The sequence below is a fragment of the Gavia stellata genome, chromosome 2 (genome assembly GCF_030936135.1).
Source record: "Gavia stellata isolate bGavSte3 chromosome 2, bGavSte3.hap2, whole genome shotgun sequence".
NCBI lineage: Eukaryota > Metazoa > Chordata > Aves > Gaviiformes > Gaviidae > Gavia > Gavia stellata.
In genome coordinates, this window is record NC_082595.1 from 26,844,581 (window position 1) to 26,864,346 (window position 19,766).

Genomic DNA, 19,766 nt, shown 5'->3' on the forward strand with positions numbered 1-19,766 from the left:
TTTTTAAAATATTATATTCATTGCCTTAAGAAGACCAAAGGAAATTATGCACTACAGGAAGTACAGGAAGAAATCTGAATCTAAGGAGTGACGGGGGAAATATCCTTCACATTCTAATGTTATGTATTATTGTCTATCAGTGAGATTTTATTGTTTTGACTTGTTTTATATTTGTGTAGATTGTGTAGGTTTTTATTATCTTTTTAAATTTAAGGTTTATAAAATAATTATGTTGTTATGTCCTCTGAGAAATGGATGAGCAAGTTAAATATTGGTTCTATAAGGAAGTATTATGTGACATGTCCCTATATTACGTTGCTTGTCTGAAGTGGAAGCACGATGCCACTGTCATGAAACATGGCGAACATGCACATAACCCCCCTCTCTGTGTTTCAGTATATTCTCCCCTTAGCCAGTTTGGTTACTAAAGTTGTTTATATCGTGAATGTGTTTGCCTTTTTGTCTGCAGAACGGCTTCTTAATTTATTTCGTAATTCACGCTCACAGTGGGTGAAGTCCAACTGTAGCTTTCAGTCTGAAAAGCAAGACTGACTTCAGCTTGTGACTTGGCACGTAGGAAGTGCATGGCCAAGAGGAGCAGAGGGGGTTAGGAATTAGGAGGTGGGGTTGGAAGGATACTCAATGCGAAAGACAGCAGGGAATCTGGTATCGAAGGTGTTACGAGGTGAGCAATAACATGGGAACTTAAAATAAGGACAGGAAATTAAATAGAAGGAAAAGGGTAGCCAGTAAATGAAGGGATACAGAAGAAGAGAGACTGGAGTGGTAAGGAAAGAGCTTTAGCACCAGGGGAAAAATGAATTCTGTCAAGAGCTTAGCCACGAGGCAGAGTTTGAAACATTAGTAGTACATGTTTAGGTAACTGAATATGCTTTTACTGATAGCCAGCGGAATGGGTTGAAAGTCACTACAGCAGAAGTGATAGTTAATAAAATCAGAAGGCAAAGTTGAAACCAAACTGCAGGTCCTAAGAGAAGCTCATAATGCCATGTATTAGTCCCAAGGAGGTTTTTAAGCCTCCAGCCTCCAGCATGGCCTGCAGCATATACTGCATATATTGCATAATCACAGTGTGTGTTGCATTTACATGTTCTGGGCTTCATTTGTAAACTAAATTTGGAAGGTGGGGAAAGCTTAGTATTAACTTAATAAAATGTTTGGGTTTCTATGTAAATTTTGCAGTAATGCCATTTTTTAAATGCAGGCTATTATTTTACCCTTAATGCACTTCTATTACATTTTATGTCTTGGCCTAAAGAAAGAAGTGAGCAGTACGTTTCTTTGCTAAAATAAAACTAAAAAAAAGAAACTAAAAAATATAGAATGGTCTAGTTTTTTCTAAATAAACTGAAAAAAAATTTAGATCTCTTTTACATGGTAGAACTATTAATTGGCCTAGGGAACTGAAGAATAGGAAGAGAAAGCTTACTGATCTAAAAATGCCTGTTGTTTTGTTCCTAGGTTCAGACATTGTTCAATGGTTAACGAAGAACTTATCTATAGAAGACCCAGGTAATTTCTCTTTTTTCCATGTCTGAAAATTCTAGTTTGTCTTTTTAAATGATTGGACCTGACTTTGTCTTCTGTTGCAGTGGGGGTGACCAGGCAGTGTTTGACCAGTATAATTTCAATAGCAAAACAGACAACATCAAACCTTAGAAACCTCTGCTAAGAATCTGAGGATATTGTTTATCCATTTTATTGGAGCAGGTACCAGGAAACAAGATGTGGGCTAAGAATGAAAATGACAACTGCTTTAATTAGTATAAAATGAGTTTAAGTTCCACTTTGTGAGAAATTTACTCAGTGTCATGCTAAATAGTTCAATAAACACGTGCTGTTTTCTTAACAGAATTTTTCAATATATAAAAAATAAATAGAAATAATAAAATACGCTCTTGTACTGTTACTGAGAGCTGCATTTCTATCCTTAAGTTTGGACACTTTTATAGCATCTTAAATGGAATATGAACTGTAAATAAAATCAGTGTGGTGAGGAACAACAGTTCATTGCTCGATCAGCAGGGTTGGAACGTGGAAGTAAAGCTTTGGTTCCAAGCTCTGCCACAGCATTCTTTTGCGGCCAGCAAGAAACGCAGTTTGGTGTGTATCTGATATTTATTTCCCTGATTTACAGGAATCTTGTTACATGATCTGAAATATTCCAGAAAGGAATAATTTCTAGTAGAAAACATTGAACGGCAGAAATAAAATATTCTGTGGAAATTCCTATTATCTTTTGGTTAGGGGAAAGATAATCTTCCTTCTTTAGAGCATGATCAAAAATACTTATTCTTCCTCTCTCCATTTCAGACTTTTGGGAATGGAATTTATGTTTTATTTTGTTTTAATTTTTTTAATTTAAAAAATGTGCTTTTCTGTCATATTAAAAATGAAAGTATGATCATTGTGGAATTCCAGTAAAAAGTAAAATCACTGTGTTTAAAATTGTGACTTGAATAATGAGGAACTATTATAGATACATAATTCAATATCTGGAAGTAGCCAGTTCACAACTTATCCATACGTTACATGAAGGAGATCACTAATTGCTTCCAGTTTTATGTAACTTTACACAGTGTCATATGTTTTCTTCTTGAAGATAAAGTGGAGGTTGCAAGAGACCTAGGTGTGATATTGTAGTTCTCAGTTGTCAGCTACAAAACACTCACCTATCTATATTTATCAGAGTCTGAAAGATTTCCTTTCTGTGTTTATTTGATATGGAAGCTTAACCTTTATTTGTCAAACCAGAACTGCAATATTGGGATAGGCTGTCATTCAGATTATCTGGTTGTTGTGAAATCTGGAATAGAAGAAACCTTAAACTAAATGGAAAACGTGGTTCCCTATGTTGATATCCAGTTAAAATTAAACAAGCACACAAACTACTAACATACATAACCAGAACACCACAGTAATTTAATTTAAGCTGGGTTTTATCCTCTCAGATTGCATGGGTGGAAAAAACTGTCCACAATGACAAAAATGTCTTATGCATGTTGGTCCTAGTCCAAAGTCAGCTATCTGGAGCTGACTGGATGCAAATCTTCAGAAAGCCAATCACCCTAAATGCTGCCTTTGGGTAGTGCTCAGAGTTGCCAGATAGCAGTGAACCTGACAGATGGAGAGCAAGAGCTGTTCACATGACAAAACTTCTGAAAATACTGTTTTGTAAAATCTTTTAAGCGTGTGACTTTTTGTTCCAGTTCTAGACAAGACAATCTAAAATTTCCTGTGGGAAAGCCCTAAATTTCTGTGAACTGTTGCCACCGTAATTTGGATTTCCAGTATCTTCCATCCGCTTTTCACCAGTGTGTCAGGGTTTTACTATGGCTGTCTTTCAAAACTCGCCCATAGGGTCCTGTTACAAAGCTCTTGTGAAGCTACACAGTTTTGTGATGCAGAAATAAATAATGCCTGTGTTTGCACTGAAAGTTATCATCTCTGTCTAATTCTGATATCAGCAACATAGCTGTGAGAGCAACATAAAGTAGACCTTGGTTCACATATTTTAAGAGTATATTCTACTGTGTTCAGAAAAATTTAAGGGCTATTTGCACATCTCATCTACCAGTGCTGTGAACCACTTATGCGAGCAAGGCATGCAAATTGTGAGTTAAGGGGTAAGTAGACAGTTAGATTCACAGAATCATAGAACAGCCCAGGTTGGAAGGGATCTCGAAAAATCATCTGGTCCAACCTTTCCTGGGAAAGGGAGCCTGGGTGAGATTACCTAGCACCCTGTCCACCTCCAGTGATGGGGACTCCACCACATCCCTGGGGAGATTGTTCCAGTAGTTGATTGTTCTCACTGTAAAAAATTTCTTTCTTATATCAAGATGAAACCTCTCCCCGTGCAACTTGTACCCATTGCCCCTTGTCCTCTCTGTGTGGCTCCTTGTGAAGAGAGCCTCACATTTTGTAGTGCAATTTTTTTCCTTTGTTTTGCATAGGGAATACATCTCCAATACCATTTAAGTGGGAATGAAGAAGGCTGCTTTATGGATAGTGGGAGAGCAAAAGGCAACAGAAGGTCTGGCAGCAACATTTGCTTTCACTGTGTTAGTAAATGTAAAGCTATTATCTGGAAACAGCAATTTCAAGTAAAAGATAGTTACAAGTATAAATTGCCAGTCAAAGAAAACCTGCACATTTTTCATAAATGGAAAATAATTTTCTGTGGAAGATTTTAAAGATTTTGGCTTGCTGCAGTAAATCTCGATCAAGAAAGTAAATTGGAGATGATGGGTGGATTCTGCTAAATTATACCAGATTTGAAGTTATTTCAGTGGAGCAGAGTAGAGCTTGTGCCCAGAATAGCTGTGCGCAATGTACAGTTGCTATTGTGTTGTTTGCTTTTCAATATGTACTTAAAAAATGTTTGTGTTTCAGCCTACAACTCATCTGTAAAATTTTGAGGAACAGAAATTATTTAAGTTATTTTTAATGTGGAAGTTTAATTCAGTCCTAAAAATAAGCCTGATCTCTACCCGAAAAGAAGCAATTAACTGAGTTCACTGAATTGTAAGGGCTTGTGGTTTGGCACTTAGACATGTGTTTGTTGAATTGACCGTAACAGGGTAAGTGCTGACTCTTCACTGATGGTGCCAATTACTCTTAATGTGGAAAATCTACTCTGTTTTTCTACATTGTGTTTTTCTTTTTTAAAGTGATAATTAGTGCTGTGCAATGTATCAGACTGACCACACTAGAGACTGAAGTCCTTTTAATCATTAGGGGAAAAAATAGAACAAAAAGGGTAAATGAGCTGATTTAAAGGTGTCAGCTGAAATTTCCAAGAGACTAATTCTGTACTTGGTTCTTGCACTGATTTCTTTGATGCCCTTTGGGCAGACACTTGATTTCTCTATTCCCTAGTGTTCCAACATGCTAATGGTAAATCACGCTGTTGTCTCTTTAAGGAGAGAAGCCAGTGTAATTTTTCAAGTATTTTCATAATGAAATGTGTGTTATTCACAAACACGCATTTCATCCTTGAGTTAGCCCACGAAGATTTTCTATCTATGTGGCTCAGAAAGAGCCTTTAAGTGTTGACAGTATGTTAAGCCATTATCCCCTTCTTCCTTTACCAGTACCTTTACTCCTGTCTGTTGCTTATTTAATTTACTCGTATCTGCAAAGCCAATTGAATTTGGCTGAAGGCACTTTATTCTTGGGTGGTTACTCTAGCAGAGCCACAGTACTGCAGCCAGCTCCAGAATGCGCAGCCTTTGCATTCAGAATGCTTTGGTCCAGCTCTTTTTGGCAGTCTGTTGAAGGAGTTTGCTACTGCTTTTGGGCATCAAGAATTACACTAAAATCAAATATGTATGACTAAATCAAACTTTGTAAGTTATAAAACAAGACCATACCTTGAAATAGACACCCTCCTGTGATTTTTCAACTTCAGTTCTTGCCATTAATAGTCTTTTCAGTTAACTGATACAGCTAATTTGTAACTAGATGCCTACCAGCAACTGTGTAAGCTGTGGTCACTGATCCAGTGCTATAAAAAGGGAGCACTCAGTAGCACAGCATTTGTTTGTGTTTCTTCCACCTTTCCCTCCTTTGCTTTGTATAAAATCTCTCTCCAGCAGCTGCTATATTAATAATGACCTTGATAATACACAGTACTTGCTCTAAAGAGTTAGAGGAAAAATATTAGGGTTTTTATTTGAGTTTGTGAAAGTATACTTGAAAAACTGGTCAGCTCTCAGTTATTTCTGCCCCTTTCCCCATGCATATGCAGTAAGGTAGCGGCAAAGAGCAGGAGCCAGATGAGATGTTCTACACGATTGCCATTTGGGAGACAGCACCAGACAGCTGCAAGCGAAGGGGGAGGTTCTTCCAGAGTTTGCTAAAGGAGAAAAGAGCCTCTAATGAAAAGGAAGAAAAAAGGGAATGGAAAGGTCATGCTTATGTTTGCAGTCTTTGTATTAATCAAAACTTGTGGAAATACAGCAAGAGGAGAATACATCCCATTTATCAGCTTAACTAAAAAAAAAAAAAAGCTGATAAAAGTAATTTACACTGCCAGCACACATACCATAACCCTCATACTAGGAACACCAAGATACTTTTTTTATATGTCTAACAGAAACTTGGGCACATTTTGTTCAATGAGGCAAACCTCATGAGCCTTTGTCAAGTCTAGTGTAAACAACTTTCTAACTTTCTTCTACTGGGTGAATTTGATCTGAGCTTGTCAGGTCCTGTAACATTTAAATGGAATAATGACTTTAATTTCAGATGAACAGAAAGAAAGTAAAACTCAAATACTACTTGGGAATAGAAAATGTCAAAATTTACAGACACTGCTTTAGTACCAGTAGTATTAATGTTGTGATACTCAAGCAAAATAAAAATGTGTGGGTCAGTTTTCCTTTAGTTATGTGTAGCATGGGTGACGCTTACCTGTGTGTGGCAATCGGTGGGCTTCTAGCCACTGCTGAGGTTTCAGGACTGCAATGGTAAATGTTCACATGCAGAGGTTATTTTATTTGCTCAAAGCCTTTAGATAGATTTTGGAAATGGTGAACAGAGGTGTATTGCCTGTAATTCAATTGTGACAGGATAAATCAGATTTAATGGATTTCACGTTTTTCCACTGAAGCTTTTTGCAGTTTGGTATAATCTGTTACCCTGTGTAGACTGCATGTCTTAGGAGTGTTTCCCAAGAGCCCAGAGAGCAGCAGGGCCAACCCGGAGTGAGCTTCCACTCTACATATGTGCTGATACTCTTTGAGCAGCCAAACAGTATTTCCATGTAGTCACTCTTGAAGGTGATTAACATGTTCCTAGGCTGGCCAGTCTATTCTCTTGCTTGCAGATATGTGGCAGGCTACATCAGTGCTTGCTTCCAATTTCCTTTCAAGGAGCAGTCATTTCTTCTGATATGTTTAGTAGTGTGGCAACTGGTTAAAAACAGTTTTTCACACTTGCAGAAGAGAAATGGAGTTTGTGACTGGTAGAGATGCAAAGAGTCCATAGTGTCAGCAACAAATAACTTCCTTTACAAGGACAGATAGGTCAAACTGTCACAACCTGCTTCATCATACTAAGCAAATCTAAAAATTCCTCCTCCCTGGTTCCTTAAGGTGGCATTATTTTACAAGATACTATATAAAATAGTTCATGTTTCTTCATCCTAGTAATTAATACACCGTGCTTGTAGGTAGCAGGATTTATGTATAATACAACATCGTAAACTCTGAAAATCCCTTTAGAAACCTCTTAATAAACAGTGACAGATATTATCTTAAGATGTTTATCAAAATAATAGGTTATATTAGCCAGGTACAAAATGGGTCTAGTCTAGATACCTAATCCTATTTATCATTAAAGTAATTTTATAAACTTTTGTATTACCTATAAAGTACTAATGAATTGTATCTGTTTAATTTATAAATGAATGTCCATACTGTAGTAATGGGTAAAGTTCACTAGTATGTAATCTGCTGCCTTCTAGCATAATTTGCTGTATAACAGTAAGAATAAAATGATATTACTGCTATTAGTATGAAAAAATATACGTGTTCTGTAACACTCTTTTTGTGACTAACCTGTTTGCTACTGTCAATAGCATACTAAATCAAAATAGATCTCTTTTGGTTCTAACTAGGCTTTGAGCAACCTGATCTAGTGGAAGGTATCCTTGCCCATGGCATCAGGGTTGGAACTAGATGATCTTTAAGGTCCCTTCCAACCCAAACCATTCTATGATTCGACTACAACTTGTGTGTCATATGCATTTCCTATATAAACAGAAATCTGTTGGTGTTCGCTTACTTTTGGTTAAACACAAACCTTCAACTGAGTTTTTAAATTTCATTTTTCTTAATATTAGCCCTGATTCCATGGTGATGTCTTCAAAGCTATTTATAGTCAATAAGAAATAATTCATGCCTTTAATATTAAAGTCTCCAAATTCTACTCAGAATTCTTTTCAGTGGTAAGTGTAATACCTTCACATGACATCCACTCCTTCCTCCTTTGTTTTAATCATTAAAGGTGAAATTCCAACCCTGCAGAAGGCTGGAGGTTTTCTCATTAACTCCAAAAGAAACAAGATTTAACTTGATGCCTTTTAAAATAGGATTAGGTGTAACATGGCCTTTAAGCTATATCTCAGGCTAAAATCCAAAAGCTGGTTTATAAAAAGTGTCTGATACCAAGTTAGATTTTAAAAATTGAAACAAACCAACGATCAGCATTTTCTTTAGAATTCAGTAGGCAGTATGGACTTTGTTTCACTGAGGTCTTATAGAATCTTATTGAGTGAAGAGTAAGAAAGAAAGACTGAATAGAATACACAATACTGAGTAGAAAAATAAGTCTAAAGAAGCCTATTCAGACAAAAAGTTAATGCTAAAACTATTACTATTTCCAGATAAAAGAAGCTGAAAAATTGGTAAGCATTAATTTCAAGTAATTTCATTGGAAAGAACTTCAGATGCTCTGTTGCACCAATTGAAGGAATGTATTTCATCCTTTCTGTCACAGACGAAATTAGGCTATAAGAAATCTAAATGACACAATTGAAATCTTTACCCAAGAAGTTACCTTGAAGTACACAGCTTTATCATAAAGCTATATATAAGATGAGCTATTCAAAACTGATGCTGGCTTCTCCCCAATGATTTATAAAGTCTGGAAAGCTTTATAATCAGTTTTTAGAATCAAATCCCAAATTGAGCAATTTTTGTTCCTTAGTTTTCACTGAAAATTCTCCATGTTGTTCTTCTAAGGAACTGGTGTTCCTAAACTGGGTATCTCCTTCCAGGTCTTGTACCAATCTCTTTTCCTTGATGCTACCGCTTGGAAAATGGAACCAGTATCTCAGTGTAAGGCGAATGTATGTAAGGCCAATATTAACTTCCTACTGATGCATCAGATTTTCAAAATAACTGGCTTTGGATACCAAATCCTGCTGATTAAAAAATGTTATCTGTTCCCCATCTTTTCTGCTGGCATTGAAACTCTCCACGCTAGTAGCTGACACTTTTTGATTATTCAGTATGGTCAGAGGCTATTATCATACTGTCTTTGTTAATAACACTAAAAAATATATTAATTTACTTAGCTAAGGACAAAAGTACAACTGAAGAATCATAGAAAAGGTATGCTCTCTTAGGGAGAACTCTGATAACTTCTAGAAATAAAGTTCATTAGTTAATTGCATAAATTAAATTATAATGACTTTTCTAAAAAAAATTTGATCTCCTTTTTACTAAAGTTACTAGGAATTTTTATGCTTGTCTTACTGTTTGACAGCCTCCTTCTGAATCTTTGGGATCATACCAAGTTTTGGAGGTTTAAGATGAAGAACATTTACTAATTCCCAATTCATACTGGCATAATTAATTAAAGGCAGCTAAATAATTGTCTAGAGACTTCATTAGCTTTCTGCTTCCTTGTTTCCCAGAGAACTGTGTTATATAGTAGTGGAAAGTGCAAGTAGGTGGAAGTGAGATTTTAAATCTGGACAACTTAATTGAATAAAAGTAGTTGAAATCCTATTTCATCTTGCCAACAGCTGCTACAACTATTTATAATCAAGTAACCAAAAATGTTTTGATATTTACATGTTGTATGTAGTATTTGATGACTGGAAGGTTAATGTAAGGCCTTCTTTTGATTTTGTTACTAATGGTTCTTAAGAGGGTTTTCAGTTTTCCCATAGCACGTGTAGAGAAATACTGCTGTTTACACAGGAGCATAGTGACGCCTGAAGATTAATTGAACTGCTGGGTGCTCTGGTTTGCTATGCAAAGGGCATTGCTTGCTGTTTCATCTTGGACAGATTAATATTTCCTAGACGTGCTCTCATTTTTCAATATTCTCTCCTCTCCATCTCCATCTCCATCTCCATGGTTCATTCCCCAATTTTACTGCATAGAATATCCTCTGTTTCTCATTTGCTTATGGTTGCTGGTTGGATCTAATTCACATATTCTTCTCCATTCAGATGTTCTCCCTCTAATGTTTCTCCTTCTAATGTCACTGGTTGCATTCAGTCACCTACTCAAATTTCACAAATTTTCAGGATTTTCACTGTTTGTGTGGCAGGATAGGTGACAAGAGCATTGTCTACTGTGGTTTTGTAGCTGCAAGACCTCATTTGGCTTCGGAACACTTGGATCCACGAAGTACAAAATATCTAGTGGCAATAGAGTCTAATATTTGTAGGTGCTAAAAAATTACTGTTCTCACTAAAGGTGAAGCTCAAATTAATTAAAAAAAAAAACATAAAAAGACTATTCAGCTCAGTTAGGCATGCAGAAATTATAACAGGTAATTACACTTTTGAAAGTTTGCTTAATTACTGTCTACTTTGAGGTAATACCTTAGAGAAACTGGAAAACTTAACCTTTTAATAGCTTTAAAGCTTGTTAGAAAGGTTACGAGGAACTATAAATGTGGAATATTTGCATCTTGAAATTGTGGAATTATTTACAGCTTCAAATATAATCACTAGCATGAAATAAAAAACCAGAAATATAACAGGCAACTACCATATCATAGTAACTGTGGGATAAAGTAAGTTTAAATGTTTTGGTTAAAGTATTTCAGAGAAATAACAATTGGTTGTTTTTTTCTTTATAACGTAAGTGGAAACTGTTCTTTCTTGAGGTAGCTTCATATATTTGTCACCTAACTTGAGGATATTTTCAAGTAGGCTGGTTTGAGGAAATTAGGGATGGGGATTTACAGTTTTACAGCTAAACCTGACATGAATTTTAGTAATAGTGACCACCACTATAACAGCGTAATAAAGTTAAATGTACAGACAACTATCTAGAGAGTTTCAACTGTAAATTCCCAGGGGTTTAAAGTTCATGTTACTGAACTTTTGCAAATATTTGCTCTGAACTATCTGAAGCAGATGAAAACTTATGCCTACAAGAAATAAATCAGAGGTAATTCAACTATCCGCAATAACTTTTACCATAGTAATGATGGATGACTGAGAATAAATTAGGAGTGAAAAGGTCTGTTTAAGTTTCTGCATGGTACCTTTAAAAGATATTCTGACCTGCCAAAACTATGCCCAGGAAGAGCAATTAACCAATAAATATACTGCAATTTCAAATTTAATATTAAAAGAGACTCTGCACACCAAGGGCATTTAAGCATAATAGTGGTTAGTTGTTTGTTTGGGTTTTTTTTAATTAGCAAGCAAATAACTTCTGCACAGCAAGAAAAAACATAGGTAGCAATGCAAATTAGTTTATATCCAATGCATACTGCAAAATACTAGAAATTAAGTGTATTTGGTACAGCAACGTCAGTAAGAACATAAGACAGACAGAGCTGTAGTCAGACCATCTGGACCATGAGATGTTTCTGGCAGTGGTCAGTCACAAATGCTTAGGAAGAGACTTGCACCATAGGAGAAAATTTTGTTATATCATCAGTCACACCCTTCTGTAGATAATTTAGGATGATAGAGAACAGTTCAGGACCTACTAAACACAGCTGCAGTGTTTACCCCCCTTTGGTGTGACAACTGATCTACTGTGCCTGACCTTTATTCCCATCTTTCTACCTATTGCTTTTTCCATTACTTTCTATCCCAGATCTCTTTCATTCGTTTAGAAAACGTTTGGGGGAATCATGCCAAGAGCCCCCTGGAAATCCAAGATAATATGTTAACCAGATTTTCATGACCTTGTGCGTTCACTAATTCCACATAGGAACACTCACAGAGTTGTGAGGCATTGCATCCACCAACAAAAGGTGTGCTGAATCTTCCTTTTCTGTCACATTTATCTTTATTTCCATTCATTGTACCCTTTATTATTGTAGGTCCTATCATGTTGTCTTTATGGGCATCTGTTGTATTCATCTTTTTTTCCCCGATTTCCCCTGGATGTCTTTCTAAAACCTGAAGACAGATTTTCCAGCTTGTTTTCCTTTAGCACTGAGGGTGATTTAAATGATAAATTGCACACTATGGCTAACAGTTCAGCAATTTAGTATTTGACTTGCCTTAAAACACAGAGTGACCATTATGTTGACCCAGCTAGATGCTTTTGTTCATTTTATCAATTTATTTTAAAGCCTTTGATATTTTTTGCTGCTGCTGTTGTCATCAGTGCTATCTCTTCCTTCTACATTTAGATTCTGCCACTAGAGAAGAAATAGGTCATTCGCTGAGACCTCTTCTCTTTTTGTGGAAAAAAAAAAGCCCTTATGAAAGGGTTTTCATTGAGCTATTTTTGCTAGTTAGTATCTGTCAGTATTTCTGTATTTTTGATAGCAGAGTTGAACTGACAGTTCTCTACAATAACCTGTGTAAGTCCTGTGCAACAGGAAGAAGTGCGCACTGGAGTGGGGGGTGGTGGTGGTTATGAGAGTAGGAACATGTGATGGCATAAAATGGAGTTTGGCAACATCTGGACAGTTTACTCTCTCATCCTTCATTTTGATGTGGACAGTGAAATATATTTACTTGCCAGTCAAAGAAATGAATTATAAATAATGGATGAAGAGCACTCTCTAAAAGTGATCCTGTTTGTAATAACTGCCTGGGGTTTTGTATATATGCATCCCAGATAACTGTATCTGATCCCATGGGGAATCGCATTCCTATGTTACTCTCTGGAAAGCTACCTCCACTCTTTGTAGTTACCTTGCCTGAGCCTTGATGGTATTTTTCCCTGATGTGTGTCTCAATGACACCGATTTACTTATAAAGCTTCTTAACTCCTGCTGGACTTTAAAAGCACAGCATTCTTTCCATTGAAAGAAATACATTATCTTCAGCATTTTATGCTCTCAGTTTGCTGGAGGTATGAAAATTGTTACAAAGAAGATTGTATTCTTCTTTACTGTATTGAGTGCAGTGAAAGAGGCAGCTATTTTTCTAGCTGCTGTTGCTGCTGCATGTTCTTTGTATTATCTGAACTGCCTGGTCATAAGTGGGTGTTCTGTGATTATGATAGCAATGCATGACTGATACAAAATTAATGGTTGATGTAGTAGCAATTGATATCAAAACAGACTTAGAGACTAAAAAAGTGTCATGATTCATCTTAACCAGCAGTAATCATAGCAAGAGTTTAGTGCTACCTATTGCTTACCCTCACCCAACTTCAAAAACTCCACGTTAGCTGACATCCCTCTGATTCAACAATATTATCTTCTGTATTCCTTCAGGAACAAATACTTTGTGCGCTGAAAAAGCCTGTGCCCACTCTTGCTATTTGCTGGCCACAAATCCAAATGGTGCATCAACCACACCAGTTTTTCACATGCCCTGGATCTGCCAAGCCTTGAACATGCGTCTCCTCCTTTGAAACCCCATCCCAGATATATACCTGGCTGTGGCAGTGCCTGTTGATCATATGCTTGGAGTGTGCTGTTGTAACAGCTCCTGTGCCTGTGATGTCCAAACACAGCTGACCGAGAGGGGAGTTGGCCGGTGGCTGTGCCTTGCCTTGAGTGTGACAGAGAAAGGGAGAAGCAGTGACACTGTACTGAGACCAGGGAAGCATGCTGTTGTATGGGGCACCATGTCTGAGGGAACCATGATGTAAAATTACATTTCCTGGCTGACACTCGCTTGCACAAATTCTTGGGTGTCATGTGCTGTGGAGAATGTATCACATAGTTCCCCACCGAATGTTTGCAGCCAAGCAATTTGATCACACATCTGCATACCCAGCCACTGGAGGAGAAGAAAGTAGGGAGATCTGGTGTACTAGCAGCAGTTGGCAAGCAGTATATAAGAAAACCTGAAATAACAGCATAATAATTCTACTACTGAGTAGAAGTAGTCTATGTCCAATATTTTGGGTCTTCTATGGATGCTTGAAATTGTGGAACAAGATTTCATCTGAGAGAATTTTTAAAAGTATCATATTTGCAGTAATGGGTTTTTTTGTAAGTATGTTTTTTATTTTGTCTTTAGCAGGTTTGCTCAAAAGGGTGCACATATGACTTTATATATTAGCACAGAGTTTCATACGAGCGAAGTGTTAGGAAACGTCTTATGAAGACAAGTTCAGACTGTCATTAGGGAAGACAAGACACACAGGTTTTGATTTTCTGTATTTTGCCCTGAAGAAGCATGGGAATCAAAGCTCAAACTAATAAGTTGCAGTTTCAGAGGAAGTGCCAGTGGGAAAAACAGGAAACCCATACTTCAAAGGAGTCTGGATTTCACCCTTCTATCATTTCAATTTAAAGAGATGAGATATCCATAATAAAATAGCAAAAATTCTGTGATTTCTGCAAAATTGCAAATAGAAAAATTCAAGAGTAGTAATAGTGAAATTATAAGAAATGTTTTATAAATGCTGACTTGGCTTTGTGGGTGCAGAGCTAAATTCCACAATTGGAAGGCCTGATTGCTGGTGTGATATTGGTAGGTACTTTAAAAAATTGAGGAGAGAGATGACAGGGAAACTAAAGGCAATTTTAAACACATTCAGTCCGCTTTTCATCACCGCGTGCTGAACGAACTAGTTATCTAGTGACCAAATTGTGCCACGTTCTTTTTTTCCTGGTAGTTAAGTCTACCCAGTGCTTGCAGCTTGGATGGATTTCTTCCACCCTATGTAGCTGCATGTTTCCAGTATGCCAAACAAACACACCAAACAAATATTTCAGAGGTGAAATTATAGCACTGCTCAATACCAGCACCTCACTCCCCATTTGTCTGCCTCATGAGACCTCAAGCTGCAACTCTTTTTTTTTTTTTTTGTCAACACAAAAGCTATGGTGCTCACCTCAAGTCATTACATTTTGAGATCTCAGGGGTCTGCCTTTCAAGAGACAATTTTATTAAGAGAATGAAAGCCAAGCTTTAGTAGGAGGTAGCAACAGTTACTGTGTGAATCAGCTGAAATCCAGTGAGAAACAATCACATAAAAAATTTAACAGACAATACTTGAAAAGTTTTCAAGAGGAGGGTTTGTGTATTGCTGGCAGTGAGTTGCAACTTCTCTTTCAAGGACTAACTTCTTTTTTTCTCCCATTTGATAAGTCCTTTCTTTCTTCCTTTTTTCTTCTTTTTCTCTTTTTAATTCTCCTGTGAGTGAAGAAAGGTCTTTTGCTTTGGTTTTTTTTTTTTCTTTCAAGAAACTGTAGGTCAGCTTCCCCTTTCATTCAGTCTTTCATGGTGGCATGACTTCATAGAATCACAGAATCACTATGGTTGGAAAAGACCTGTAATATCATCAAGTCCAACCATCAACCCAACACCACCATGCCCACTAAACCATGTCCCACAATGCCTCGTCCACGCGTTCCTTGAACGCTTCCAGTGAGGGTGACTCCACCACTTCCCTGGGCAGCCTGTTCCAGTGTCTCACCACTCTCTCAGTAAAGAAATTTTTCCTAATATCCAGCCTGACTTCTGTTGATCTTGTCTGGATAAAATCTTTCCAGGGTTATGTCAGACGTTCAGGTCAGTCCCAATTCGCCCACATCCTGTGTGCACATAAGGCAAGACTGGTAGTCTGTCCCAGGTTTGCTGGATGTTTTTGTGAACGTAGTCATTATTTCAGGTATACATCATTGGCTCTAGACTTGGGATATGTGTATAAGTGACGCCCTATGCTATAGATGAGCTCAGACTGTAAGGGTGGACGGTACCATTCCTTGGGCCAATGAAGATTCATGGCACATCTCTGATAGGTTTTCCCACTTCCATGCTAAGCGATGTTCCTACCGATGCCTCTGGCCTGCTGATGGCATCAGCAGCCACTGTCTAGCACACAGCATAAGCAAAATCCTAACTATTTAGGTAAGCTGCTGTGGTGACAAATAACTTGGTTTGTGATGGGTATCTTGGAATCAAGCATGAATCTCATTTTAACTGTGTTTGGGTAAATAGTGCCTCTTCCTTCACTGACTCTTTTGCCCTCCCTGAAATGACTCTCACGGAATGCTGCTCCCTTTGCAAATTTGATCCTTCAGATGGTACAAAAGAGAGAGGTTTATAGTGACGTGGGTGTTCAAGAGCTTTTCGAGTTGTTTTATTTTCCCTTCTTTAAATGCCACAGTCAGGCCCAGAGAGGGAGTCTCTCCTACGCTTTGTGTGAGCTTGAGAAGCAGGTTGTATTTTATGCCGTTAACTTAAAAGTTAATCCTTTGCAGCTTGTGTTCACACTGGCAATGAAATGACAGCAGGAGTGAGGTGAGAGTAAGTGATAATGTCTTGGTATTCGACACTTAAAATGAAAGTGTGCTTGTGAAGTTCTGACTCATTAATTCTTTTTCCAGGCAGCCATGTGGCTTAACAATGCACTTCAGTACTGTGATGGATTTTAGATTAGACAAATCACCCAGAATAACAAACACTTTATTGTCTGATGGAAAGGGAGGTTTTCATTTGTTTGACATTTTTGTCTCAAAAAGTATATGAAAAACTTGCAAGTTTAGGTTTTTCAGTCACTTACATGATACAGCAATCTTAAGGACACAAAATGCCCAAAGCCACGTTCCTTGCAGGAAATCTTTCTCCAGGACTGAGCTGTACAAAAGAACATAAAACAGACTCTGAAGAATGCTGTTTTAAAGTGGAGCAGAACTGGGAAACACCCTATTTTCCTTTCCTCAGTCCCTCAGAGATTACTGCAAGCCACTTTAGATGTTGTAAGACTGTAACTATAATGGTATGATACTATAAAGTGTTTTATGGACTCCAGAGTAAACATAAATATAGAGACCACATCACCTGAAGCCCTGAGATGCATAAGGAAAAGTGGAATCCACACTAATCACTGAAAACATAACCTTTAAGGGGTTTGAAAGCACAGAAACATGTTTATTCCAAAGAAAAACAAGGAACATCCATCCTTTTTAATCCCCTCCTGTGGATGTTATCATAAGAAACAGCTTGTTCCACAGATACTACCATACCCTGCAATTTAAGATGAACAAACTATCATGAATCCTTACAATAGTTATTACAGTAAGGAGAAAACGGCACTATGTTTAAAAAGAAAATAAAGTGAAAACTCAACAGCCAGGGTATATTTTTCATTTTTAGATTTCATCAGCTTTGCATTGTCCCAAAGCATTGAAAATGTCTGACTCTCTTGTATAACAAAGTATATTAAAAGTGACTAGCGTTTAATCCATCAAGATCACTCTCCTTGTAATGGCACAGCAGATGGCTGGGCAATATTACTTCTCACAAAAATGATTGCTAATCAATCTATGTACATGTGTTGTTCACTTCACCCACTCAGCTAAATAAAGTTCAACAGCAGAGCGAGCCATGAAATTTTAAGCTTTTTCTGATCTTTTAGCCCAGCAATAGCATACACATTAAGAATCAAAACTACACGCACAGCAACATTTTGAATTTATATAAAATATTTCCTATCCTGTTGAAATGCAACAGGCGCATAAAGACATATTTCTGTCTTTCACCTGAGGTGTTTCTTTTCCATTAGCTGTTATAACTTGCAACACTGTCCTTTTTTAGCTATGAAAAATTAAAACAGTGATTTGGGTAAATTTGTTTCTTGCATATGCCGTTCCACTTTTCAGCAGTATCTAATGCTAGGAAGTATACCTGGAACCTCAGTTCAGATAATTGATGTCTCCAAGACAAGCAGTCAAGAACAGAGGAAGCTGAAGTTTACTCTGTTCTACCAGTTACACCTCCATGAGCTTTGTCTCCCTCAGATTTTTTGCGTGATGTCTCTGGCTGCAGTTTTTATTCATTGTATAGCAGTTGGCTGCAATTTGAGTTATGCCTTCTCAGTGAGGCTATCTGGGTGTAACTGAGGATGCAGTTTACATTGCATATTTTTACACAGAGTGGCTGAAGACTGGGAAATAATAGTTGTGTAGATACCACATTCCTGTGTGCATCTGTGTACACTTGCCATCTAAAAAAACAGTATTTTTTTGCTTTGTATTCTGAATACATATAAACATTACTCTTTCTACCTAGGAACCTTTATATTTGAAAGTATTTTTTCAGGCTTCTTTTTTCTTCTTAACTAATGCACTTCATAGAAGTTTTTGATGTTCCTAATCTCCATCTGCCATTCTTCCAGATGAAACGTGCTTCTTTAAGTGAAAATCCCCTAACTTGTCATGCAGGAATAGCTGGGAGATGCAGAAGCTGCCTGAATTGAACTTCTAGGCATTTATTTAGGCATGTAGAACTAGTTTGCTGCTGGCTGCATTTTTCTTTTCAAGCACATGGTCTTGTTTCCTAAATCCTACTGTTCTACTTTGATGGCTTCTTAACAGTATTTTTCAGCCTGATTTTAGCAAACTGAGATGTATATCAAAGCGTTGCCTTTGTTGTGTCTGTAATACACTGGACAACTTCTTGCTTGGAGATTAGAAGCCTCCTGAGAGCTGAGTTTTTCTTTCTGTGCAGAAGTTCTACTGCTGCTGTGCAGAGAGCAGCAGCATTAGTCCCCTACCAGTCTGGTGTAAGGCAGGGTTACAATTTTGTGGATGTTGTTCACCTGTTTGAGCTGTATTTGATTTATAGGTTATTCAATCTCTGTGCAAAGATTATTGATAATGCTTTGGTTATGCAGTTGCCCCATTGTTAGATGATACCAATGGAGAAGATTTTAGACTTTCAAGTGAATGGATTTATTCTTACACCATGCGTGGTTTTTTTCCTTTTCTTTTTTTTTCTTTTAATAAAGCAGATACTGCTCACATTCCCAAGCATGAGCTACAGTGGATCTTAGGCTGATATTAAAAAGGTATATTTGTGCATTTATATTTATGCAGTGCTGGAATAAGTTGCTGGATTGATAGCCATAAAAAATGAAAATTAATTGTCTATTGGCTCAAGGAATAAAGAAGAGATGTGACAAGTTTGTATGTCCCTATTAACTCTTAATGGCTAAAGGGACAGAGAGATACCTTAATACTGAGTTAGTGTAGATTCATCCTAGCTGAATGAGATTGCCTGAGGTGAGAGTAAAACCACTGTAGTCTCCATACATAACTGAAGAAGAGATACAGGCACCTATTGGGAATGATTCAGATCTTAAATAACCTTAATTGGCTTCTGGAGAAGTCTGGGTCACTCTTTCTATTTTTTGCATAAAGAACTAGTAGTGACTATATAATTGCGTATATGACTGAGTGGTCAGTGAGAGAAATATAAGCTCTTAACTCCTACTGTTAAGCAACCTTGCCAGGATTATAGGCTGCTCTGGCAGGAGCTTTCAAATAATTTCTTCTCCAATTGTCTCCATCCCTTTTTTCTGCTCCTTGTTCCACTTCTGCTTGACCCACCTAGAGTCACAGAGTTGTAATATAATTCAGGTTGAGAGGGACCTCAGGAGGACTCTAGTCTAACCCCTTGCTCAAGGCAGGGTCAGCTGTAAGGTCAAACATGTTGCCCAGGACTTCATCCCTTCAGGTCTTGAAACCCTCCAAGGATGCAGACTGCACAGCCTCTCTGGGCAGCCTCTGCTGCTGCTTGGCTGAAGTCAGAACCATCCCTAGTTTCATTTATTACCATTGACTATTTTTTTTTAATTATTATTTTAATTGCCATGCAACTCCAGAAAGATCTTGGCTCCCTTATTTGGTAACCTCCTTTTAGGCCTTGGAAGGTTGCTGCTAGGCACCCCCAAAACCTTCTCTTTTTCAGTCTGAGCAAGCCCAGCTCCCCCAGCCTCTCCTTACAGGGTGTGTTCTCCAGTGCCAACCATCTTGGTGACACTCCACTGTACTCACTCAAGTTTGTTGATGTCTTTCCTGTATTGGAGTGGACATGTTATTCCCAACTGGACATA

General features: G+C 37.5%; 1 protein-coding gene across 8 annotated transcripts in view; it reads left to right on the forward strand.

Annotated features, from left to right (window-relative positions):
* The window catches only part of RGS7 (regulator of G protein signaling 7), a 263,160-nt gene that overhangs the window by 151,402 nt on the left and 91,992 nt on the right, over nt 1-19,766 (forward strand). For 7 of the 8 annotated variants that reach the window (XM_059835876.1, XM_059835868.1, XM_059835869.1 and 4 more), the window contains exon 3: nt 1,483-1,533. The exons of the other annotated variant lie outside the window; for it this stretch is intronic. In XM_059835876.1, coding sequence (XP_059691859.1) covers nt 1,483-1,533 — 51 coding nt within the window. The remainder of the gene's footprint in view (nt 1-1,482; nt 1,534-19,766) is intronic. 8 annotated transcript variants of the gene reach the window in all.